General features: G+C 41.4%; 1 protein-coding gene across 1 annotated transcript in view; it reads left to right on the top strand.

The window, feature by feature from the left end:
• Positions 1-2,118: 2,118 nt before the first annotated feature.
• Positions 2,119-27,258, top strand: part of GPR88 (G protein-coupled receptor 88) — a 53,676-nt gene continuing 28,536 nt past the window's right edge. The window contains exon 1 of the mRNA XM_036766179.1: positions 2,119-4,503. Coding sequence (XP_036622074.1) covers positions 2,120-3,283 — 1,164 coding nt within the window. The 5' untranslated portion in view covers position 2,119 and the 3' untranslated portion in view covers positions 3,284-4,503. The remainder of the gene's footprint in view (positions 4,504-27,258) is intronic.

The following is a 27,258-nucleotide window of genomic DNA, read 5'->3' as shown; positions in this document are numbered from 1 at the left end:
CTTTGAAAGGGGAAAAAAAAATATATCTTTTTTTTTTCAGATGAGAAAACAAAGCCCTGAAGTATGGGTTGCATCTTTGGCTTATATCCTGCCAGACCTTTGGGCTCGATTCTTATCACCCTATCTTTCCTCCTGGCTGAAGTGAGGTGTTATTCTCCTTGGTCAGGCGGAAGTGCCAGGGCCATAGAAAGAGGATAGATTTTAAGTATCACTAAATTTTAGATCCAGAAAGTTTTAGTTAAATACCCTCATCATAGACAGAAAAAAATACTAAATCACGCAGGTTTTGTGACTGACCCAATGTCAAATAGCTGGCTAATGGCAACAAGCCGGTAAATGGCAACACCATCAAAGAGACTGTTAGTCTAGCGCTCTTTGCTTAATCATTCTTCCTTTTCTCAAACAATTGTCCCCCCATTTTCAGGAAGCACTTTTTGGGGGGGGCTGCCCTTGAACATATTTTCCCCCTCAAGAAAGGTGAAAGACTTCTGGCATCAACAAAATGTTTACAAATTCAGATGTTAAGGCCTTATTCAAGACTTATTCAGAAGAAAATGAATTTGGAAGAAAGCAGTCAAATCTCTGTCACTTGGAGCCTGATTTTTCCCTATGCAGATTGTTCACAATTCCTGTCTTCTCTTATTCTCTATCACTCACCTTTTGGCCATTTCACTATTAAAACAACCACAACGGAACAAATAGCTGTAACCCAGCAATGGAAGGAGTTCGATTCTGGACGTTTCTCTGTTGTGTGTACGCAGATTCAGGTGACTACTTTTTGCAGCTGTTTGATAAGGAAATTCATACTTCACTATTCCTTTACAGCCTCTGGAAAGGGCTTGAGTAGGAAAACCAAAATAATAATACTGGGGGATTATGTGTAATCCCTGTTGCATTTTGCCCAGGTAAACTGAGAAGTTAACTGATTTTTTTTTAAATTCCTGATAAACTAGTGTTATAGGAAGATATAGGTTTAAGGTATCTATTTCACCAGCTACGACATCTCCTACCAGTCTGTGAATCAGATTGGAATAAAGGTGCTGTCGACCTATACGGTTCTATTTCAATCAAAGGGGGGAAGAAGGAGGGTACTAAAAAGAGAAAAGAAATTGATGGGGGAGGGGGTGAGGAGGGAGTAGGAGACAGAGTAAAGGATAGAGAAAGAAACCCCCTAATTGCAAGACTTTCTGAGCAAGATATTTTTCTTCCTTTCCCAAGTTCGAAGGCTGCTGAATAATTCATGAAAAGCGTGGAAAGGCTGAATTTACCCAGGGTGATGAATAACTGAACAGGAGTGAGCTGAGCAGGGAGAGGCTGTATCACATCAGCCACCACTCCTGCTTCTCAGCCCAGTGTTCTACAGCTCTCATTTTGCTTTTCAACAAGCTTCTACTCTCTGCTACTGTGACTGCAGGAGGTTGCTTGCCTGGGTGGGTCTCCAGGCTGCTAAAAGTCAGTCTTCCCCCTGGCACTGCTGCCAGCCTTGCTTGTTGCTGCTGCTGTTGCTACCAAGCCTTGGACCATGTGCCTAGTTCGTGAATATTGGGGATGCTCCTGGCACTGATCCCAGTGGAACTTCTCCAATGGCATTTTTCCTGGGACCATAGATGCTGCTGTTGGGATAAGGTGCTTTAGAGAATCACTTCCTCTGTTACTTTCGGCACAGGACCGGCCTGAGAGCAAGGTATCTCCTATCCCTCCACCCCCCACTCCCACCCCAACACTCCATCTGGGCATTTTTCCCAGCTGGGATATACTTGCTGGCTCCTGGAAGTGGGTGCTCTAGCTGGCATTATTTCCAACTGGAAGGAGAAAGGTTATTTCTGCTACTGCTGCTGTTTGCCCCGTTCCTACTGAAAGCAGGAACCCCCTTTTTCCTTGCTCTGGGGACATTTCTGAAGCAGGTACCTGCTACCAGAAATTAAGCTCACCTACCAAATTGTAGTCTCTCTGCCCCTCCCCAGATCTCCACCTAAAGTCCGCTCTTCCACAGCCTTTCGATTAGCGGGGTAGAGGGTGGACCGCCACCCTCGTTGACCCTCCAGGACAGTGCTGGTTGTAATGGAGCCCTCAGAAAGAAGTCAAAGTTAAAGAGCTGGGGGTGAAAGTGGAAGCCAGCATGACCAACAGCTCCTCCACGTCCACCACCACCTCCAGTGCCGGGGGGTCGCTGCTACTGCTGTGCGAAGAGGAGGGCTCGTGGGCAGGACGTCGGATTCCCGTGTCCCTCCTCTACTCGGGCCTGGCCATCGGAGGGACGCTGGCCAACGGCATGGTCATCTACCTGGTGTCATCCTTCCGAAAGCTCCAGACCACTAGCAACGCTTTCATTGTGAACGGCTGCGCTGCTGACCTGAGCGTGTGCGCCCTCTGGATGCCGCAGGAGGCCGTATTAGGACTGCTGCCCAACTCCTCGCCCGAGCCTCCAGGGGGGTGGGACGGCGCTGGGGGCAGCTACCGCCTTCTGCGGGGCGGGTTGCTGGGCCTCGGTCTCACCGTGTCCCTCCTATCCCACTGCTTGGTGGCTTTGAACCGCTACCTGCTCATCACGCGGGCGCCCGCCACCTACCAGGTGCTGTACCAGCGGCGCCACACGGCAGGCATGCTGGCACTGTCCTGGGCACTGGCTCTGGGGCTCGTGCTGCTGCTACCGCCCTGGGAAGCGCCGGCAGGTCGCGTGCCCCCAGAGGTGCACTACCCGGCGCTGCTGGCCGCTCTGGCGCTGCTGGCTCAGACGGCGTTGTTGCTGCACTGCTACCTGGGCATCGTGCGGCGGGTGCGGGTGAGCGTCAAGCGGGTCAGCGTGCTCAACTTCCACCTGCTGCACCAGCTGCCGGGCTGTGCCGCGGCCGCGGCCGCCTTTCCAAGTGCCCCCGGCCCCCCTCACCCGCACCAGGTGCCCCAAGCGGCCGCAGCAGCGGCTCAGCCCCTGCCGCCCACTCTGCACCCGCGCCGGGCACAGAGGCGCCTCAACGGGCTGTCCGTGCTGCTGCTCTGCTGCGTCTTCCTGCTGGCCACGCAGCCCCTCGTGTGGGTGAGCCTAGCCAGCGGCTTCTCTCTGCCAGTCCCCTGGGGGTTGCAGGCGGCCAGCTGGCTTCTGTGCTGCTCTCTGTCCGCCCTCAACCCGCTGCTCTACACCTGGAAGAACGAAGAGTTCCGCCGTTCGGTGCGCTCGGTCCTGCCAGGCATCGGGGACGCGGCGGCCGCAGCCGCCGCCGCCACTGCCGTACCAGCTGTGTCCCAGGCACAGCTGGGCACCCGGGCCGCTGGCCAGCACTGGTGACGCGGTTGGCAGGGCAGCCCAGGCGACGGAGAAGAGGTTGCCCGACTCCCAACTCCCAGACCGCCCCCTCCTCCAAAGCAGCACATCGCTGGAGGAAGAGGACTCATGAAATACACTGCAATAAAGCTGGCAAGAGAAACTTCATCCAGCTCTCACAGGGACAGCCAGGATCGCCAGCTCCCTCACTCTCAGAACGCGAAAGGGATGGGGTGCGGGTGTCCCGAAGAAAAGAAAACTCACTTTCTTCCCCCAATCATTCAGTTCGGTCTGCTATTGACTGCTTATTACCCCTTAGACTGCGGGTAGGAGGGAAGAGGACACCGAAGCTGGCAATTTAAACACCCATGCGAACTTCATTCTAAACCATAGACTACATACTACAGGTCAACTCGCGTTTTCCTTTTGGATCATTCACCGTGATTAAAGTACCTTTATTTCCCCCTTCATTGTATAATAGTTTATTAAAAGCCCTGGGTGTGCATGGGACAAAGATTCTTTATGCTCTATGATTTTTAGGAGATACCTGCTAATTTTGATTTGGTCTTTGTTCATTTATCCAATGTATATTATTAGCCTGCAGTAGTGTTGGAGCAGAATTTTGCAAAATATGAGTTATCGGTAATGTTGGTAAGACTTTGCTTCAGAGATGGCAAAGTGTCTCCTGAATGAGATTCACTCAGCCAGTGAGGAAGTCAAGAATTGCTTACTTGTAATAGCTTTTTGCAATCCTGGATGTAGGAAGTTTCATAAGATATTAAATCGACATTTGGTAAGCTGAGAGTTCATTGTAGGAGCTAGTAACAGTAGGCAGTTGTGAAAACAAATGAGGGGGCTTTTTAATTTAGGAAATGATTTCATGGTTTCTATAGCATGCACCAACTCATTGCAACCAATATCTTGTAACAGTTCTATATGCCCTCCAAGTGTGATTGCAGTTTTGTTTTGTTTTACATTCTGTAATTTAATGGTTGCTAAGGAGAGTAAGATTTCTGTTGTATGCTTAACATTAAAAATATCTCAATGCACATGATATAATTAAACACTCTTAGTACAATGACTTCATAGCTAAACTTAGCAGCTGTTGCATGCTCCTAAGTGTTAGAACTTATGGAGAGTGCAGGTAATGGATCAAAGGCTGTATACCCCACTAGACATGGGCCACTGGACATTCTACTTCTTTCAGAAGAAGAAACCTTTCCTTAAGGACTACAACACAAAAGGTTACATAGGGCTCTTCTTATCCTTTTTAACTAACAGGAAAAAAAAAATTCTGGTTTGATATTTGTAGACAGAGTAGCTGGCAAGATGAACCAGTGATGTGATCTGGTTTGTATAAAGTCATCTGTGTGCTTGGGGTTTAGAACATTGGACAGCAGCAAGTTGACGCTGGTTTAAATTTAGTACTCATAGTACCCTGACAAGTATAATCGTACAAGTGTATATGAGGACTTATTAACTCTGTCATATGGAGAATGTAAAATGCAAATGGAAGTCAAAATAGTGTCTTTGAGATTTATGATTTTAGCAAATCTTCCATTTGTTAAATTATTTTGAAATGGCCACTTGTTATTTAAGAGGAAATAAAATCACTAGAGGATTAAAATGGAAAGAAAGTCAAAGTTCTAGGTTTTTTTCATTTTAAAATAATGCTGTATCAGTATTTGGGTAGCCAGTTATACCAAGTCTATGCCACAGCAGCTATAATTTGCCCTAGTAATACAGATAAAATTCTTTGCTTTGGTTGGCATCTGTGGGGGGCGGTGGGGGGGGATAGAAGTATCTTAGACAACTGGCTAAGCAATGAGTAACCAGGCTCAGTTTCAATCTATTACACTGACTTCCTGGTGGAACTGTTATCAGTTAGCTTCTCTATGGCATCATAGCCCCCAGACATGGATTTCTGCTACCAAGTGTATGGACTTTTTGTCTGAATTATGGGGGGTGGGGCGTGATTGTGACTGTTCATATGGCTGTACAATAATTCTTTGATTCTTGGGTAGATTGGTAATCTGACCTCACTGATGTGTACACTTCCTCCATGGGTGCAGATCACACCCTCCCATAACTTTGTAGCTTTTGTCCCCTGTCCTCCCATAAATACTCCACAAGGGTTCTAGTATGTACCTTATAGGGATACTAGTATATATTTTTTCATGTGGAAAAGCTGTTCCAATTCTAAATAAGGACTTTTGTGGCTTAGAATATTATGAGTTATTGGAAGAATTGACTTATTTGTAGGGGAAAATATATAGCTCAGATGCATTAAAAAAGAGTCTGTATAGCACAGATGCATTAAAAGTCAGCTAATTGGCATTTTATTGATCTAGCTATCTTGTGCATGCATCAGTTTTCTAAGGTATCACATTTTCTCACTTAAAATATTTGATTAAAGTTCCGACCACAACTCCTTGGGCTACTTTTTGTCTCATTTTCTTTATCTGCCTTCAGGGACACTAATCCACAGTGTCTTTCTATTTGAAATAACTATGATTTTGTGGCAGGCCTTTAGGTGTGGGAGCTCACTCTTCAACAATTGAAAAAACAACTCTTCTTAGATAAAAACTATGACTTAGATAAAATCCCAGGCAGCTCTATGCCTCATGCACAGAGAAGTGGTATGCAACTAGTAAATGTTAAAAAGCAGAATTTAAACACAAATTTTCTTGACTCTAAATTCTTCATTCTATCCACTCTGGGTCATGCATTTTTTTTTTCTTGATTTGACTCCATCCACACAGATCAGCAACTTATCTGCAATTTACAACCATAAAGAAGTGACTGGGGCACTGAGGGCTTGAGGGCCATAGTCAATGCAGGTCTTGAACCCCGGGCTTCTCGACTCCTCGACCAGCTTCTTGGCTCCAATTTTACAGGCTGCTTCCTCTGCGTCCTCATGTTCTACAACTTTTATATTACACGACAAACTATGGCGATTAGCACTAACAATGATAAAGCAACTCCTTGGCTCCCTCACTTATTTTTATTCCTGGTTTCCAAAATGTGTTATATTTCAGATCATCTCCTGACGAGCCTCTCCTGGAAATCATCCTGTCTAATGTTTACTCTTGCCGGGCTCACAAATGTAATTTTCAATATTAGTTTTCTACAAACCATTAGAATTTCGGCCACAAAGCTGTAATAAGTCATCAAGAATAGTCAATTTCAAGATACTATCTTTCATTGCCATAGGAAGATGCTAATAGAAATTATTATAAGCATTGCCAGACTTTTATGCTAGAATTAAGTCCTGTGAGATTCACAAGGAGCCTGTGGTTACAGCTGGAATATAGGTGGTATTAAGTGTAAGTGTGGTCAAGAAAATGTGATAGGACTCTGCTCCTAGGGTGACTCAGTGGTCTGCCTTGGTTGATATTGTTTTTGGCCTCTGCCCTCAAACTTCGTATCTGGAAACTCAACGTATTTGAGTATCAGGCTCAGAACTCAGCCCAAAAACAGGTCTTGATTTTGTAGGATCCTTCTTTCAAAGGATATCTTTTGAAGCTCTTTTCCTCCCCTTCATTTTCCCCTGTGGTCCCTGCAAAGCCATCCTGTCTGTCTCCATGCTTAGGTTTGACATGTGAGTAGGTATAGCTTTCCACTTAATTGGCACTCCAGTTATTGTAGTTCGGAGAAACTTAACATCAGACCTCTCCCTACACTAGCCCAGCACCATTGGTAAGACCTACTCTGAGGTATATTGGTAATTAGCTCTGCAGGACTGCTTTTACTTGTAATTTAAAAGCAACCCGTGAAGTGCCTGGAGTTGTCTTAACAGCTAGGAGCTGGGAAGTGTTTAAGCTGCTGCTATTAAATACTGTTAATGGAAGCTTTTTTTCTTATTTAAATGAAACCATGTATTATCCACACAGGAAGAAAATATCCTAATGACTACCGTGGGTTGTCCTTTGCCTTCACTTTGTTTTTCGTGACTATAAGACTTAGTTACTACTCTCCCCCTCACTCCCACTCACCCACCTTCCAGAAGCAAAAGTGACAACAATCACATATTCTTCCTTATAAAGAGCTATCCAGAGTTGAGTAATATTTTACACCATATGGAGGTTTCCAGCAATGGACAAGTCCTAGTGTGTGGTAGGTGGGATAGGGGCTGGTAAAGTTTTCGTGACAGGGTCATTTATAGGCACTTAGGTTTGTTGGCAGAATATTCTTCTCTGGAGAGGCAATAGGAAAAATCAAGCTCTAGTGAACAGGGGATCAGATTTATAGCTAAAAAGCATCTTATAGGTCATTTGTAAAAGGAAGGGATTGGAGTAGATGGCCTCTGAGGTCCCTTACAGCTCTACATCTATGATTATTTTATTATCTAGTCCAATGCTCCCTAATCATTTTACAGATAAGGAAAAAGAAGCCTAGAGAGGTTAAGTGACTTGCACAATTTAAAACAGGAAAATGGATAGAGCCAGAATTTAAAACCAGAATATTTGTCTCCAAATTTAACTCTCTGGGGCTCACTATCCTATACATGAGCAATTGATTTTTTGAACCCGTTTGTAAGACTTAATATTTATCTCTACTAAATTTAGTCCTCTTAGCATTGACCCTTTTGTTCTATCTTTCAAGTACTTTTCGGTTCCTAATTCTGTGATCCAACATTTTAACATGTTCTCTCACCCTTTAAAAAATCTTCATATTTGATTAGTATTACTTCTATGCTTTTATTTATGACAATGATAAAATATTGAACAGCACAGGATTGAGAGACACCTGGTACATTCCACTAGATACCTCCAAACAGGATGGCCACTACTCTTTGATGCCAACCATTGAACCAGCCCCAAATCTAGCTATCTGTATGAAGGTATTTTGGGGTGAAGACAAAAGCTAATAGGTTGAACTAAGAGAATTATGGTGGCTGGAAGACAGAATGTGATTCTCCTGTTGTATTCTGCCCTGATCAAACTACATCTGGATTATTGTACTCAGTTCTGGGTATAAGATTTCGGGAAGGATATTGATAAGGTGGAGATATCCAGATGAGAAAGACCCAGCTGATAAGGAGCTTCCAGGCCATTAAGATCAGGAGGGGAAAATGGCCTTGTTTAGCTTATAGATAAGAAGAGTTAGGGGAGACATGGGAGTTCCTTTCTGATATTTGAAAAGTTTTCATGTGGATTGGACTTGATCTATGTAAAACCAAGTAACAGAAACAAGAGCAATGGATCCAAAATTCTGAGAGACAGAAACATTTATACTTGATACAAATACAATTTTGCTAATATTTAGATCTATATATCAGTCAGTGAACAATAAGCCCTTACTATATTCTAGACACTGTGATTAGTACTGGAGATACAAAGAAAGGGAAAAGAAAAACACCATGGTTCCTGCAGTCATAAAATTCACGTTCTAATGAGGGAGATGGTATACAAATGACTAGGTACCTACCTACAAGATATATACAGAGGAGGTGGAAAGTTATCTCAGAAGGAAGGCACTTGCAACTGGGGTGTTGATGAAAAGCCTCCTCCTACAGAGGGTAAGATTTGAGTGGCGTTTTAAAGGGAAGCTAGGAGGTGGAGATGAGGAGAGAGAACATCTCATCATAGGGGATAGGAACTGCGGAAGACATGGTGGTGGGACATGGAGTGTCATGTGTGAAGAACATCATGAACCCTAGCATAGTTGTATCATAGAACACATAGAGAGGAGTAAAGTCTAAACCTACTGGAAAGGCAGGAAGAGCCAGATTATGAAGGGCTTTAGATACCAAACAGGACATTTTATATTTGACCCTGGAAGCACTTGAGAGCCACTGGAGTTTACTGAGTAGGAGTGTGTGTGACATGGTCAGACTTGAAATTTGGGAAAAATGCTTTGGCAGCTGAACTAAGGTTGGGTTAGAGTGGGGAGAGAGTTGAGGAATGGAGACCAAGCAGAAGGTCATTGCCCATAGTCCAAGTATGGGATCATGACAAAGCCTACACCAGTGTGGCTTAGAGAAGGGGATATATACTAGAGATTTTGTTCAGGTAGAAACAAGACTCAATCATAGATTGGATATGTGGGATGGGTACAAAGAACTAAAAAGAAGAGAGAGTTTGGGGGGAAAGACTAAATTCTGGTTGGACATATTGCCTTTTAGAAGCCTATGTGACATCCAGTTGAAGAGATACAAAAAGTATCTGGTGATTCAAGACTAGAGTTCAGGAAAGATTATTCATGCATATACATGCATGTGTACGTACAATACATATAATGCATATATGTACACATTTCTTTGTATATGTATATATACACATAATTATCTGTATAGAGATGATAATTGAATTCCTGGGAACTGATGAGATCACTAAGCAAGATAGTATGGAGGAAGAAGAGGAGAGAGTCCAGGATAGTCTTGGTGGAAACTCATAGTTAGTCAGTGTGATCTGGGTAAAGATCCGGCAAAGGAGACTGAGAAGGAATAGACAGATAGAAGTTGAACCAAGAAGAGAGAAGTGCCATGGAAGTGAAAAGGGGAGAAATTACCCAGGAGAAGAGGGTGATGAACAATGTAAAAAACTGCAGAAAAGTCAAGAAGGATGAGGATTGTGAAAAGTCCATTAGAGATATTAATTAAAAGATCATCGATAATTATGGAAAGAACAGTTTCAATTGAATGATCAGGCTGGATTGTAAAAAGGTTTCTGAAAGTGAGAGGAAAAGAAGAGACGGTATCTAGTAAAGATGGATTTCTTAAGGAAAACTGAGAGGGAAGGGGAGGAGAGATGTAGGAAAAGTTGAATAGGTTGCCCTGGGAGGCAGTGAGTTTCCCCTTGGAAGAGGTCTTAAAGCAAAGTATGATCATCTATTGGGGATGATATAGAGGGGATTCTCTTAGTGGGATTGGAATCAATGACCGCTGAGGTTTGTTGCCAATGAAATTCTTCGATATTACCATCTGGCTCACATTTTTCCTTTTTGCTTACAAGGAGGAAATGATGCCTTCCTAAAACCCAGATATACTATGCCTACAGTGTTCTCCCACTCCAGAAAGGAAAGGAAAGAAATCTTTTCATAGTGCCTACTATGTGTCAGGCGCTATACTAAACACTTTACACATAGCATTTCATTTAATCAGCAGTTTAGCAATCCTCTCAAAAAAGGCAATGAGGTTGGTCAGGCATGACTTGTTCTTGATGAAGCAACGCTGCTTCTCAGTGGGTACCATTTCCCTTTCTAAATGTTCATACCCTTTAATAATACATTCTGGTCAAACTCACTATTGTTCAGAATGAAGAATTCATGCTCTTTGCTTTTTACAAAATCACAACATTTACTTGTTTCTAATTCTCTAGCACTGCTCCCATTGGCCATGTTTTTCAAAGATTACTGAAAATGATTCAGGAGTTACATCTATTAATTCTTTCCATATCCTGGGATGTAGTTTCTCTGAACATGAGCTCATTGAGAGTAGCTGGGGATTTTCTTGCCACCTATTGGTCTTGGTTTTCAACTACCAGTTAAGCATTCCCCCCACCCCATTCATTCCCAGATTTGATATAATTCTCCTTGGTAGAGAAAGCAAGCAAAGCCCTTCACTCTATTGTCCATTATCATTCATCCATCTACTCCAAGTAGCAGCATTTTTATGATTCCCAAAGAGCTGTAACTAGACATTTTTGTAACTGTGGCAAGGGCCACAAACCAAGGCGGGGGCAAGTGGTGTGATTATCTTCAGTTGATTTGAGGGGAGATAGAGACCCTAGCAGTCAGAGGCTATTGAATGGGGAGAGCAAGGCAAGGTGGGGGAGGAACTCACCCTCAGCCATATTTGAATGCCTCATTATTTGAACTCATTATTCTTGCTATCTACATTTTACACTCTGCCGTCTCTATGCTGCTCAAGCATGTACTCTTTGAATTTAGCATCCTGGGTCAAAGCTATGATCACCTTTCCTTAGTTATGACTCTGATCTAAGAAGAGACCCAAACAGGTTAATAGAAAGCTGGAATATAAAGATAAATAACACCCCCCCCCCCCGCCCAGGGTTCATAAAGGCAACTGGTTTATAGGATTAAACAAGCAGTTGTGAATAGAATGAGAGGGCAAATAATTCTGAAATCTGGTGGAGGTTGGTCCATACCAGGTAAGGTTAGGAAAACACTGAGGAAGGAAGGAAGCATGAAGTCATATGTATAAGAGATGGGTGATCTTATGTGAATATGCAGTCTGAGACCAAGGTGATGGCTGTGGTAACCAAGCCCTCTTCTTATTCAGCTGCAGCTATGGGCCTGGACTTCAGGTCACAGTGATCATTCCCTACATTGAACCCCTACAGCAGGAATTTCTTTCACTATTCATTGGACACTTAGTAAATAAACATAGCTTATATTAGTTATATCTTCATTTACGCACTGTTTCTCCAAAGAAAATGGCAGGTACCTTTAGAGTGAGGACCATGTCTCATCTAGGCATCCATGGACCCTGGGCCATGTGTGCATGAGTGTGCCCGCATACTCTTAAAGTCAACATGACTATTGATTCTTTTTTCTGCCTCAGAAGAAATTCTTTGATTTGGGGCCTCAGCTTTCCTGACACTATTCTTTTTTCAATCTTAGGTTATTGATGTCTTTGGGGGTTTTATTTTTAAAATTTTATTTCCTTCAGGGGAATGGCTAATGGCAAGGCTTGCCTCAAGGTGTATTGGCACACCTAGGCCATGTTCTCTGCGTGCCTGTGTTGTCACATCATCTTTAATTCATTGGTTAGTACTCTGAGAAGGAAAGGACCAAGGCTTTATATCATACCTACCATGTGCTTGGCGCTGTGCTAAGTACTTTACAAGTACAATTTCATGTGATCCTCAGAACAACCTTGGGAGATAGATGCTGTTATCATTCCCTTTTGGGCAGGTAGATGGCACAATGGATAGAATGCTGGGCCTAGAGACAGGAAGATTTTTCTTCCTAAGTTCAAACTGGCCTCAGATACTTACTAGCTATGTGACCTTGGGCAGGTCATTTAGCCCTGTTTGCCTCAGTTTCCTCATCTGTAAAATGAGCTGGAGAAGGAAATGGCAAATCACCCCACTATCTCTGCCAAGAAAATCCCAAATGGGGTCACAAAGAGTCAGACACAACTGAAGAATACCTGAACAACAAAATTATCCTCATTTTATAGTTGAGAAAATTGAGTCAAACACAGGTCAAGTGACTTGCCTAGGGTATCTTAGGCTAGATTTGAACTCAGGTCTTCCTGACCCCAAGCCCAGCACTGTAACACCAAGTTGGAGCTTGATAAATATTGGCTGAGAAGAAAGATATTAGTCAGTGAGCAGGAGGAGGAAAACCAGCTTTTGGTCTCCCCTCCTGCCCAATTTATCCTTTAGCAAGCTAGTTCTAAGAATATCACATCCTCTAAATCATACCTTGCTGAAGGATATCTCAGGGCAGCTATAGTACCATGATAATACATCCAAGTATGAGTCTGTGAATCACGGTGTTAACTGTGAGGTCAGGTTGGTGATCATCTTCCTGTTATACCCCAAACTGGTTTCTCTGAAATCACCTCAGAAACAAATTTTCTTTTCAGTGTAAGGGGCGACTGCCCAAGAAGCTCAATAATTCTCCAAAAGCAAAGTTTTTTTCCCCCTGGTTTTCCACAAATTATGGTTATTGATACATACAGAAGTGCTATGAGCTTGCTAGAGTTACCCTGAGACCTGGGGAAAGAGCCTGGGAATTATCTTCCTTGTTCCTTGCTATTTCTCAGAATTATAGGATTGGAAGAAACTACTTGATATCATCTTTTTTTTTTTTTGGCAGAACAATTGGGGTTAAGTGACTTGCCTGAGGTCACAGAGCTAGTTACTTGATATCTTCTAGTTCAGTTTTCTGCTGCTTTTACTGTCTGACATTCTTTAAATCTTCAAATGTAATCTAAATCCCTTTTGAGGTAAATTATACCCGTTTGCTCTGCTTTCATGCTAGTTTTACTTTGCCACCAGCATTTAGCACAGTACCTGGCACATAATAAATGTTTAATAAATGCTTGCTGACTGAAAGCCAACTCATTGCGGTCATCAGGTCCCATGTCCTGCTGAAATTTGTGATTTAGAGTAGCAAGAGTGGCCTTGGTTAATTAGCGAATTCCTCATTAATTGACGTATTCAGGAAGATGTTGGATGACCGTCAGAGATGTTGTGGAAGTATTTTTGCACTGCATAGAAGGTGGGACTAGATTGCCTCCATGGTGCCTTACAACTGCATATTCTTTGATTTTGTATCATTTCTTTCCATGGTTGAGGATAGAAGGTCAATTCTAGCTTTGTGGTGCTGAGCAGGGATATGCTGGAGCTAGCTCCTACAGGCTCAGGCTTGAGCAGTTATACCTTGGACATCACCAAATGCTACAAATCAGGTCTTGATTTATTGTTTTGTTGATCGACTAGACTTAAATGATGGAGAAAATGTTAATGAAGCTGATTATATGTTAAATTATGCCATGGATACTTTTCCCCCAGAGAGCCGGTTGTTAAATATTTATCAGCACACCCCTGGTGATAAGGCAAAAAGAGCTTCTGTTTGGGAATTGGAGCCTGGACCTTAGCTTTGGCCTGATTACTTGGTAGCCAACAGAAGAGCAAAGCTACACTTAATATTGTTACCAACTTTTCTTCCTGGATCCTCTGTCCCTTCGTTTCATTTGTTTTTGTCTTTGTGCCCCTGGTCTGTCCTGGTTTGACTCCTACCTGTCTAACCAATTCTTAATCTCCTCTGCTAACTCACCATCCATTTCACATCTCCTACCTGTGGATTTTCCCCAAGATTCTGAGGGTCCTTTCTTCCTCTCCCTCCATACTCTGGGTAACCTTATTGCTTCCTATGAGTCTTGCCATTATCTCTGTGAAGATCTAGGCAGCTAGTTGGCACAGTAGATTGAGCACTGGACCTGAGGTCAGGAAGACCTGGGTTCAAATCTTGCCTCAATTTACTTACTGGCTGTGTGACCCTGGGCAAGACACTTAAGTTTTGTCTTTACCTCAGTTTCCTCATCTGTAAAATGGAGATGATATTAGCACCTATCTCACAGGGTTGTGTGGATTAAATGAGATGTACTTGTAAGGCACTTTGTAAATCTTAAAGAGTTAATTATTATCTATAAATCCTTCCCTAGTGTCTCCCTTGAGCTTCAGTCCCAAATCACCAATTATCTATTCGCTATTTTAAAGGGGATATTCTGGATATAACTTAAACTCCAAATATATAAAGCTACTCATTATCTTTCCCCTTAAGCTACTCTCTTCACACTTTCCTGTTTATGTTGAAGGCACCACCACCCTTTCGGTGTCTCATATTCCTAATCTCAGCATTATCCCGGACTCCTTGTCCTTTACCCCATATATCGAATCAGCTGCCAGATCTTGCCATTATTACCTTAGTATCTCTTACCTCTGATTCTTTCTTGCCACCCATTTAGCGACCACCTTAATTCAGGGCTCCCTTCATAGAGAGCTCCAAATGCCAGCCATCTCTTCATTTGCTACCAGCTGCTCTGCCTGGTTTCAACTCCATCATCATCTTCATCATGTCCCATCCAGAAAACTTATCACCGGAAAATCCATAACTGTGGAGATTGCCTCACCTTTGCTACTCACACCTCATTAGTACCCTCATTTGCTTCTGCCTCTCTGATCAGAGGGCTGGAGGGTAAAGCAAAAACCTCCTCCCAATGCCTCCCTTTGAAGAAAACTCAAAATACCAGCCAGCCATGTCTTCATTTGCCATTGGTTGCTCTGCTTGGTTTCAGCTCCACTATCACCTTCATCATCCTCCTGTGCCAAGTACCCTCTGGTACTCTCCCCTCCCCTTCCGGCTTCCTTTTCTGTATTGTCTTCCCCCATTAGATTGGAAGCCCCTTGAGGGCAGGGACTCTTTATTTTTCTTATTTCTATCCCCAGCGCTTAGCACAGTGCCTGGTATATAATAGATACTTAATAACTGTTTACTGTATCCTATTGTCACCTCTCGCCTATGTTATTGCTACAGACTCCTGAGTGGGCTCCTGACTCAAGTCATCTGTCCTTCTCATTACTGCCAAAATGATTTCCCTCAATCTGATCACGCGACTCTTCAGTGGTTCCTTATTGCCTTGAAGCTGAAATATGACCTCCTCTGTTTAGCTTGCCCTACACAGCCAGGCCCCCACCCCAACCTCAGTGGACATTGTTCCTCTTTCTGCACAGTAAAATCCAAGCAAACTAATCTCTTTATTCCTCACAAACAACACTTCATCTCTGTCTTTGCACTGGCCGTTCCTCATGCTTGGAATGCATCTTCTTCTTGTAGAGTTTCTCTCTCTGTCTCTCCATCTCTGTCTCTTTCTCTCTCTCTGTCTCCCCGCTGTCTCTCTGTCTCTCCATCTCTATCTCTGTCACACTCTCTTGCTCTCTGTTTCTCTCTCTGTCTCCACACCTTCCCCATTCTTGAGTGTTTTGGAAGCTGTAAGTCAGACACGAGACCCTGCAGAATTTTGTTAAAACATGAACTTTGAGACTTGAAATGCAAATTTATAACTTGATTTAAAGCTGTTATAAATGGCTTTTTGATGCCTTTCTTGGGGAGATCAGTTAAAAGACATGTATTGTTGGGTCAATTATTCTCCATGGCTCCAGCCTAAAAGGTGTCTTTAGTGGATTCAGTTCCCCAGGTGAGTTCTTTTCCATGTGCCAGATGCAAGTGTAGCTTCACCAAGCCCTTTACAGTTTCTGCATCTACTTCCCACTGTCTTTGCAGTGGGTATCTTATTGTAATACTCAAACTTAGCACACACCGAGTCCTTTATAGTTTCTCCATCTACTTCCCACTGTCTTTGCAGTGGGTATTATATTGTAATACTGAAGCTTAGCACACACTGAGTCTCAATGCAGTGCTATTTTGAGTTCACTGAAAAACAAATCTTAGCCACTAGGTGGCACAGTGGATGGAGTGCTGGGACTCAAGTCAGGAAGACTCACCTTCCTGAGTTCAAATTTGACTTCACTAGCTGTGTGACCCTGGGCAAGTCACTTAACCTTATTTGCCTTAGTGTTCTCATCTATAAAATGAGCTAGAGAAAGAAATGGCAAACCACTCTAGTATCTCTGCCCCCAAAAAAATCCCAAATAAGGTCACAAAGAGTCAGGCATGACTGAACGATAAAAAGCATGTGAGAACCAATAATTCTCAGACTTCTTTGCTATATAAATCCATCCAACACGTAGCACTTAGTAAATGCTCAATCCATACTTTCTCATTCCTATTCATTCATTCATTCATTCCTTGAACAATTCTGAAATACTCGATTTAGAGATGTTTCATTATTAATATACAGAACAGATGTTAGTGATGCATTGTCAGAACGACCTGTCCTTTTAAGCTATTTTCACCAGTAGTGGAAATAGACTGTATAAATCTATTTTCAGAGTTGTAATTAGATTATTTCTTCCTCTGCTTTTCCTCTCCTCTCCCCTTCCTCTTCTACTTCTTTTCACTCTTTCTCTCTCACTCATTTTTTTTACTTTCTCCTTGTCCTCCTTCCCTTTCTCCTTCTTCTCCTCCTTTTCCTCTTTCCCTTTCTCCCCTTTCTCCTCATTTTCTTCTCCTCTTTCTCCTCCTCATTCTCTTCCTCTCTTTTTCCTCCTTTCCCTTCTCTTTTTCCATTAACTTCATCATCACCATTAATTGTTAATTTTTTTGTTGAGGCTAGGGGCTGGAAACATGGAGAAGAATCCAAGGGCTTATAATTGAATTTGGAGGACAGAGCATACATAACAGATAATGAATGATATAAGATAGCACAGGCAAAATACCAAATGACTAGTATTGATAATTGCTACAGGATTTCAGAGGGAGTGAGATCATGGGCATAGGGAACTCCCAGATTAGAAAATTTTCTTTACCTGTGCAAAATGAAACTTTTTCTACATTAGGGAATTGCCTCTCTAAATAATAACTGACAGAACCTCATAGTTGGAAGGGATCTCAGAGGCCGTAAAGTCCAATCTATACCTGAAAAAAAAAGAATTCCCTCTACAACATACCTAGGAAGTTGTTTGAAGACCTCTAGTAAGAGGGAACTCATCACTTCATTACCATACCATGAGAGAGGCAGCATGTTACCGTGTTAGACTTAACGGAGTCAGAAAGAAATATTTGGATTCAAATCCCACCTTTACCATTTACTAGCTATGTATCCACGGGCAGGTCAATTAATCAATCATGCAACAAATCAATCAAGTTGCCACTTTGTGCGAGGCACTGTGTTAGGTACTGGAGATAGGGTAATAACAACATTTCTGTCCTCGAGGAGCTTATATTCTGTTGGGATGAAGTGAGATAATATATGTAAAGCATTTAGCACGGCACCTGGCACATAGTAGGCACTTAACAAATGCATACTTCCTTCTCTCATATGATTAGATGAACAAATATTAGATGACTTTGTCATTTATTATTGTTAGCTAATCATGCTTGCCTTGTTTCATCTGGTGTTGATTCATTTTCCGTCGTCTTACAACATTTATTCATAGGTGGCTGGACTCTTTTACCTGACCTGGAAACCATATTCTCTTCTGTTATTATTATCTTTTCTGAAGGTTTATCTGCTTATGCTCAAGGTCTCTAACTGAATTTTCTTCTTCCTGAGATATTTGGTAATTTCAGTCTTTTTTTCCTTCTTATTGTCCCTATTTTTCTCCCTTTCTGACTCCTTCCCTTTTGAGTGTGGTTTCCCTGGAGGCTGCACCTCAAAGCAGTTTCAGACCATTCTAAATCAGGGTGATTCTGCCTTCAGTGACTTCTGGGGACACAAAACTGACGCCGGCTGTATTCTGGACTCTTATTCTTAGAATTAGTGGAATAGTACATAGCCACCCATGTATCTTGCTACTGTTCTCTCTGTTCCTCAGCTTTATGACTGGGCTGTATTTTGACACAAAAATCTACTGCACTGAGAGCTGCTTTCATAGCAAGAACAAGCTTCTGTCTTTTGAATTTCTTTGGTACTGGGGTGGTGGTGGTATAGTAGAGTTCTATTAAAGTCCACGGACTGTGCAGTCTTGTTGTCATAGCATGGTGGGTAATGGGAGAGGGCATGCTGAAGGAGCATGTTCAGGGCTGATGAGTAGCCATCCCTGCTTTTAAGGTCATTGAATGGCCACCTCATTTGCGTTCTTAGTGTCTTAGACTATTGAGACAGTTGAAAATGCTTTATTTCTTGTGCATAATTCCTTTTTGGAGAAGTCTGGAAGGTTGTAAGGATTGGAAAAAATTGTTTAGATCTCCATCTTGTTATTCATGTGACCCAGAAGTCTCTAGCTTTGTATCATCTACAAATTTTGATAAGCGTTCCACATGTGCCATTATTTAAGTCACTGATAAAAAATTTTAGGCAGCACTGGGCCAATTACTTATCCCTAAGGCATTCCACTGAAAATCTCCTTACAAATCAGCAACTGCTCTTTAGGTTGGGTCACTTGACCAATTTTGGATGCCTTTAACAATACTACTATTGTGTGACCCATATCTCTCCACATCTTGTCCACAAAAAATAGTTTGAGAGACTTTTTCAAATGCTACATACTCTATATTTGCAATATCCTCTTGACGCACACAAAAGGGAAGTCAGGTTAATTTTGACAAACCTATACTGTTTCTTTGTTATTGCTGCTTCTTGTATTTTATGGTAATCGTGTCCTTAACAATATATTCTAGAATATTGTGAGGAATTGTAATTAGCCTCCTGGTGGGCACTGGAATGATTTGGGGCGGGGGGGGTGTGTGGTGTTGAATCAAAATAAGGGGGTGATAGAAGCATAATGAAAGAAAATTTTGAAAAACTATTCATACATGTTTCATCTATTGTATAACAGAGTTAAAATTCTTAGTTTAAAGTCATAGTGATTACATTATTTTCCAAATAAATACACAAAAGGCAAATTATAACTGCTCAGTGGTCAAGCCCACCAACAGGTCCTAATAGCAAGTGTTGGCAGGTGAGCATGCCATGCATTGTCAGGAAGTGCAGCATGCATCATTATTGGCAGGAACATGTGTGTGTAATAACTTGTTTACAATATGATACTTTATGTTTACATGACACAATATTGCATCATCAAAATTTCAATGCAAAAAAGAATACAAATTTACAATAAATTATTTAACTTAAGATGTCGTTTAAAAAAATTTATATTTTTTGAAATGACACAAATTTCAAAAAATAAAACCATTAAAGGGTTAAAGAAAATGGATTTCCAGGGGGGATCTGAGTAATTTTTTTTAAAAGGGAGTGGTAGGCTCTCTCTCTCTCCCTCTTTCTCTCTCTTTTGGAAAATAGGAACAACATTTGCTCTTCTCAGTTCCTGGAGCACCTCTCCCAGTTTCTACAATCTTCCTAAGTTGAACAGTAGCTCAGCAATGACATCTGTCAGTTCATTCAGTATCCTGCTGTAACATACAGCCCTAGCTCAGATCAGTCTCCTGTTAGCTTAGATTTGGTATTGGAACAAAATGAAACACTTATAGGTCATTCAACATTTAACAAAAGGAGGCTTACATAGCTATCACATAGAAAGGATGCTCAACAAAGGTATTGTAGCACTGAGCTTGGGTAGACTCTGCCCCCCCTTGTCTAGTAGAACAGTGAATGGTAGCTCATGCAGCCTTGGGACACATTCCACCAAGTCTGAAGGGCCCATACTTCATGGGTATAGGATTTTTTTATGCCCTTGGGTGACCAGGAAGCCAAGTCAATATAGCCAAAGAAAATCAGGAAGTTGCTTCAATGGAGACTCAACTTGAGCCTTAGTCCAATTAAGGACCAGTCAAGTTTTGGGAATAGCTTTCCTAACCTACGTGATAGGGGAGGAGAGGGAAGGAACATTGGTAGCTGGTGATCCTATCACATCTGGCATGTCAATTAGTCAACAAGCATATTCAGTGCCTACTATGCGCCAGATATTATGCTGACCACTGAGGATACAAAGAAAAGCAAACAATAATAAACAAACAAAAAGAATAAAATTTCAAAAACCAAAACCAAAACCCAATCTCTGCTCTCAAGGAGTTCTTAGTATAATAACAGAGACGACATATAGAAAACTAGGTATAAACAAGATATATGCTGGATAAATTAGATCTGAGTTCAAATTCTGCCTCAGACACTTACTAGCTGTGTCTCCCTGGCAAGTCCCTTAACCCTATTTGCCTCAGTTTCCTCATCTGTAAAATGAGCTGGAGAAGGAAATGGTAACTCACCCTGGTATTTTTGCCAAGAAAACCCCATAAGGGGTCACGAAGAGTTAGATACGACTGAAAAACAACTCAACAACAATATATGTGAAGTCATGCAAAACATATTTAGGAAAGGCTTCTTGCAGAGGGTAGGACTTTATGGGAGACTTTAAGGAAACTAGAGAAGAGAGGAAGCAGATGAGGAGGGAGAGTTCCAGGCATGGGTGACAGCCAATGAAAACATTTGGTTTGGGGACATGGAGTGTAGTGAATAAGGGACAGTACAGAAACATAAAATAGTGTCACTGGTGGGGGTGGGAGGCAAGGAGAGAGAGATGTAAGAAGACTGGAAAGGTAGGAAAGGTCCAGGTTATGAAGGAATTAAAAACCCAAACTGAGGAATTTATATTGAGTTAATAGGGACTGGAGTTTATTGAGTAAGGAGGTGACATGGAAAGAAAGACCTGTGCTTAAGGAAGATCGATTTGACATCTGAGTGTCGGAGACTGGCATATCTGGGACAGATGGCATGAAATCATCAGGGGGAGCTAGGTACTCTTTCACTTCCTACTTAAGCTGAGCATCAAGTCTCTATTAGCCATTTTTCTGTCTTTTCTGGTCCAAAGATCATTATCTTTGGCAGAGAAAATGGAAACAAAATATGAGTTGAGCAAACCTACCTTCAGTCCATCATCATCATCATCATCATTATTACATTCAACCCAACTAATGATTTTAGTTCCATGTTGAATATACTCTTTTCCTCAATACAGCTCCCTACCTTTCTGTAGTTGTTGATGTCCTTAGTTTTCATCACTAGCCACATGACTTTTGGCACCATTCTTGTAGTTTTACTTTTATATATTCTTATAAGAGCCATGTATTTGCATTCATCCTCTGTTATCTTCCTTTGCTCCCATTTTCTGCACAGATTTTAAGAACCAAAGTTGATGGGTTGATGAGTTCACTTTGTACACACACTGGTCTCTTTAGAGAACTCTACTTTTTTTTTTAACTCCTCAATGGAATTGTCTCTCCATGTTTTCAGAGTTCCATCTTTGAAACCTTCCCATTTTGTCCTGTAAATCTTCTACAAAGGTTTCCCTCAGTGTGCTGGTGTTTTAACAATTCAGCTAGCATCTGCAGTGGGGGGTGTAAAACCAACAACAACCAGCACATAGAATGCTTCAAGCCCAGGTTCTTTAGATCTGCTTTACTAAGGAAAGCAACGTTAAGGGGTTAACAATCTTACTTTAATACAACATACAAATATCATTCGCTTAGTTTAGAGGAAAAGCCAGCACCCTGAACTTCAGAGCAAATACAAACAAATTACAAACATCAACAGACAGACCTTGTCTGATTCAAATCTCAATGCATAGTAACCAGAGTTTAACAAAGTCCAAACATCCGGGGCTCTTAACTACAGCTGCCAGGAGTCTCCACATCAATGCACAGCCAAGAGTGACAGCCCTAAGCAAATAGCTCTGTCTTTCCTTTTTATGCACTCTTTAGCCATCATCAAATGTCATCTGAGTGACCAGAACTTAAGCTCTCACTGTTGGCCCTGGTCTTAGCACCTCCCTTCATTGGCCCCACCTGGAGCCCCACCTTAGTTACCAATTCACACCTACATAGGCTTAGCACCTAATAGATAGGGGTTTGGGCCTGGGGCTTAGCACCTAGTAAGACTCAATCAAAGACACTGAATTAATCAAAGGAAACAAAGGCCAAACTCTTCAAGGGCACTTGGTTGAATAAGTGCTAAGAGCCCATCTTGATCCCCAATACAGCTGGAGAGCATTATTTAGCTCTCTTGACATTAAGTTGGTCCTGATGGAATATGTGGGCTGTCCATCTGTTAGCCCTCACTACTGGTTGTACATCTTTAAAAAATTATTACTATTGTACATATAACATTACCATTATGCATATACCAAACATAATACTGTATAAAAAAATCACTATACATAGGAGATATTACATACTATCAAAATATGAGAACACCAATGACTCTCTCCAAATATAGGACAATTGCTAGTTTGTGTACTTCGTACAAAGCTTTCTCAGCTTCTATTTAAAAAAATGTATAAATGATTCAAATGGAAGATCAGATTTAACACCTTTACTATGAAGGCAGGACTATTTCCAAGATTCTCTGTCTCTTAAACATGGGGATTTCAATTTGCAAAGACAGTCACTATTCAGCTGTGCTAAGAAAGAGGCAACTCTTTTAGCATCTGCTTCCTCCCCAGTAGGTTTTCTTGGAGATAATACCTATTACTTAGCTTAGAAAGATGCTTCAGGAATGCCTTGGATCTCCCCATGGAGCTACTAAAGACGGGCTGAATGGGATATTCAATGAAGTGTCTAGATGAAAAATATTTTTTTATATAGAATGTGCTTCTTCCCAGCAATCTGCCTAAGTCAAACAATCAATCAAGATGAATATGTTAGGCACCTGGTAGGTGGCAGGTACTGTGCCAATAGTCCCTGGCCTCAAAAACCTTGCATTTTATCAGGATAGATAATGTGTAGATAATAAAGTCTATAAAAATAGAAATACAAAGTAATTGGAGGGGGCCAGACGCTAGTAGCTGGAGAAAATCAGGAAAGACTTGATCTAGGAGGGGCATTTGAGATGAGCTAAGAATCAGAAAACTAGGGATTCTATGAGGTAGAGGTGGAGATGGAATTTCAGGTATGAGTGACAGCCTTACAGAAAAGTGTGGAAACAGTGGCTGGAGCGTTGTATGAAGAATGGCGATAAGGTCAGTCTAGCTGAACTAAAGCATACATGAAGGGAGGTCACGTATAATAAGGTTGCAAAGGTAGGTTGGATACAGTCTGAGAAGAGCTTCGATGGTTTGATGTTAGAGGTATTAGGAAGTCTCTGGAGTTGTTGCTGTTGTTGTTTTAAAAGTAGAAAAGAGATATGGTCAGATCTGTACTTTTCGCCGCTTTGGCAGCTGTGTGGAGGATGGATTAAAGAGGTGACCTACTTGAAGCAGGGAAGCCAATTAGGAGGTTATTGAAATAGACTAGAGGGGATGAAGGTCTCAGCGAGGGTAATGGCCATGGAAATATGTAGAAGGGATAGCATGTCCAATGGGACGTCAAGTTCAAAACGTCTAATAGGCAGTAGGTGACGTTGAACTGGAGCTAGTAGAGAAACTTGAGCTAGATATTTAGATCTGAGAAGTCATCTCACACAAAGGATAATTAAAGGGAGAGGGGCGGCGTATGATGCAGCAATTCTGTCCCTAGTGGGGATGGATACAGGCAAAATTGGAAAGATAAGACGTTGGTTCGACTCATAAGCAAATCATATTAAAACAAAACTCCTAGTTCCCATCAGAGGGCTCTGACATAGGTATACTTGAAGGCCCAGACATTCTGATAACAATGCTTATGATGTAAATGTACTGACGTGGAGGCCTATTTTTAGCTACAGTAAATTACCATCTCTATACCACTCTCAGATTTTTATCTCTGTGTTTTTCTGTTCTTGAATCTTTATTTCAGAGATACGTAAGATTATAAGCATGATTTCCACCCCCCCCCTTGAAATAGCAAGGGAGCTTTTTATTATGGCTAGTCTTTCCTCCCTTTCATTTTTACTGTAATACAGATTTTATAAAAGCTAATTTGTTTTGATCCATTAACATTTTAAACTGAGAACAGGGGAGAGCTACAATCGAGTACAAACCCCTATTCTGCTAATGCCCTTCGGACTTAGAATCATGGAACCCTAGGTATGAGATACTAGAGCTGTGATGACAGTGAGGAAGATGATGTCTTGTAACAATAGGTTCCATCTTTTGATAAAAGATGCTATATTCCTATATCTACTCCTACATATTTCTTATGATATGTATACACACACACACACACACACACACACACACACACACACAGAGGTATGTGTATTTATAAAATCTCCTTGAGGGTGGGACTGTTTGTAACTCTAATTCCTAGAATAGTACCTGGCACATAGTAGGCACTTAATGCATGATTGTTTAACCTATAATGATCTTTGTACTGGAAAGGACCTAAAAAAGAGGTTAATAGGATAACCCGATAACCTTAGGTATAGAGGGTAAGAGTAAGAAAGCACCTGCCATCTCGTGGTAAGTTCAGAAGACCAGGAACAAATGAACCATATCCCAGGGTCCTGAAGGAACTGACCAATGTGATTGCTGAGTTGCCATCAGTGATGTCGCAAAGATAGTGGAGAATTGGGAGAGGATCTGCAAGATTAGAGAATGGCAACCATCTCCTCTTTTCAAAAAAGAGAATAGAACCGAGTTTACAGAATAAAGGCCAGTGAGAAGGATTTTGATTTCTGGCAAAGCCTCTCTCCTTTCCCTTCCACTGTTCAAATCACCTGTGAAAATCTAACATGAAAGTAGGCTCTATTAAAGGTGTAGTATCTAGTACTAGGACTAGGCACGATGGATAGTGTGCCAGGACTGGAGATGGGAAGACTCATCTTTCTGAGTTCCAATATGGCCTCAGACACTTACTATTTATGTGACCCTGGGCAAGTCTCTTAACCCTTTTTGCCTCAGTTTCCTTATCTGCAAAATGAGTTGGAGAAGGAAATGGCAAACCACTCCAGTATCTTTGCCATTTAGAAAATGGGGTCATAAAAGTCTGACATGAGTAAAAAATGACTGAACAAATCCAGGAATAGGGAAGTGGTAATATGCACATAATACTTTGCTTGAATGAGACCATATATGTAGTACTGAAGTTGGTTCCAGGTGTAGCAGTTCAGGAAACACATTGATAAGCTGGTGAATGCCATATAAAGGGTGACCATGATAGAGAAGGGCATGCTGTGTGATTCTGGGCAAATCACTTAACCTCTGTAATCTAAATTTTCTTTGTAAAATGAAGATTACAGTAGCACCTACTTCAGAATTGTGAAGACAAAATATGTCTGTCTGTCTGTCTGTCTGCCTGCCTGCCTGTCTGTCTATCTGTCTGTCTATCTATCTATCTGTCTGTCTGTCTGTCTGTCTGTCTATCTATATGTCTGTTTATCTATCTATCTATCTGCATGTCTGCCTATCTATCTGTCTATCTATCTATCTATATGTCTGTTTATCTGTCTGTCTCTATCTATCTGTATGTCTGTTTATCTATCTGTATGTCTGTTTGTCTATCTATCTGTCTGTCTATCTATCTGTCTGTATGTCTGTTTATCTGTCTATCTATCTGTCTGTCTGTTTATCTATCTATCTATTTATATGTCTTTTTATCTATCTATCTGTATGTCTGTTTATCTGTCTATCTATCTATCTGTATGTCTGTTTATCTATCTGTCTGTCTGTCTATGTCTTTTTATCTATCTGTCTATCTGTATGTCTTTTTATCTGTCTATCTATCTATCCATCTATCTATATATCTGTATGACTGTTTATCTGTCTGTCTATCTAGCTATCTATCATGCTTTGAAAACTTTTAAATTCTATATAAATGTAAGCTATTACCATTAACCTATTAACCCTTAGCTACTTTTTCTGGATGCACTTTTGCGATTTTTTTTAGCCTAATTCTGACTCCTTTTCCAGAATGGTAAAATGTAAGTTTCTTGAGGGTAGAAACTGTCAAATTTGTATTTTTATTCCCAGTGCCTAGTACAGTGCCAGAGAAAAAATAGGTGATTAACAAAAACTTGTTAATTGGCTGAAATCTGACCAGTTCACAGTGCCAACAGGGTTCCCGTATTCTTCCAGTCCTTCTAGCATTGACTGTCTGCATCTTTTGTTATCTTTGCCAGTTTGCTGGGCCAGACACAAAGCCTCAGAACTGACAAAAATCCTTTTAGTGATGTACTTGAATTCTGCTAGGATAGAGTCAAGTTTACTGGCCTGCAGCTTGAAAAATCTGTTTTCACTTTTTGAAAATTGGAACACCATCTGCCCATTTCAGGACTTACAACGCCCATCCCATTTTTGATGATTTTTTTCCAAATGACATAATTTATGTTTATTAAACATATCCTAGGGGCAGAACAATGGAGTATAGTCAAGAAAAGATCCCCACTCTCATGGAGTTTATAGTCTACTAAGGAAAAAAACATATAACCTTCTCCTCAGATCTCATGGAACACTTTGTTTAGTAGCTCTACAAATTACTTATTATACCATGGAGCAACTAGGTGGCTCACTGAATAGAGCACCAGACCTGAAGTCAAGAAATCCTGAATTCAAATCTGACCTCAGCCACTTTATTAATTGTATCACCCTGGGTAAGTCACTTAACATCTGCTTGCATCAGTTTCCTCATTTGTAAAAATGAGGATAATAATATGCATCTACTCCCCAGAGTGGTTTTGAGATCAAATGTCATATTTATAAAGTGTGTGGCACATAGTAGGTACTGTGTGAATGTTAGCTGTTATTATTATCATAGTTTGTATTATATCTGATTCGTCATCCTGACTCAGATCTCTCCCCACTCTGGTCCATCCTCCACTCAGTCGACAAACTGATTTTCCTAAAGCTCAGGTCTGACCATGTTGCTCCACTTTAGTGGTTTCCTGTGACCTTTGGTATCAAATATAAAATCTTTTTTTTGTTTTTTTTTTTCTCATTACCTACAAGACTTTATTTTTTAAGCATATATTCAATTCAGCATTTTCGTTCCAAAATTGTGTTGGTTGTTTCCATGGGCCTCTTATCCTCCTTCTGATCTCTGTGCACAGTTTTAAAAAATGTTCCATTGGCACTTTTTTCTTTCTTTTCTCTCTC

This window comes from Trichosurus vulpecula, chromosome 7, assembly GCF_011100635.1.
Source record: "Trichosurus vulpecula isolate mTriVul1 chromosome 7, mTriVul1.pri, whole genome shotgun sequence".
NCBI classification, from domain to species: domain Eukaryota; kingdom Metazoa; phylum Chordata; class Mammalia; order Diprotodontia; family Phalangeridae; genus Trichosurus; species Trichosurus vulpecula.
Note: the sequence above shows the minus strand (reverse complement) of the source record. Positions and strands in the feature narration are given on the sequence as shown.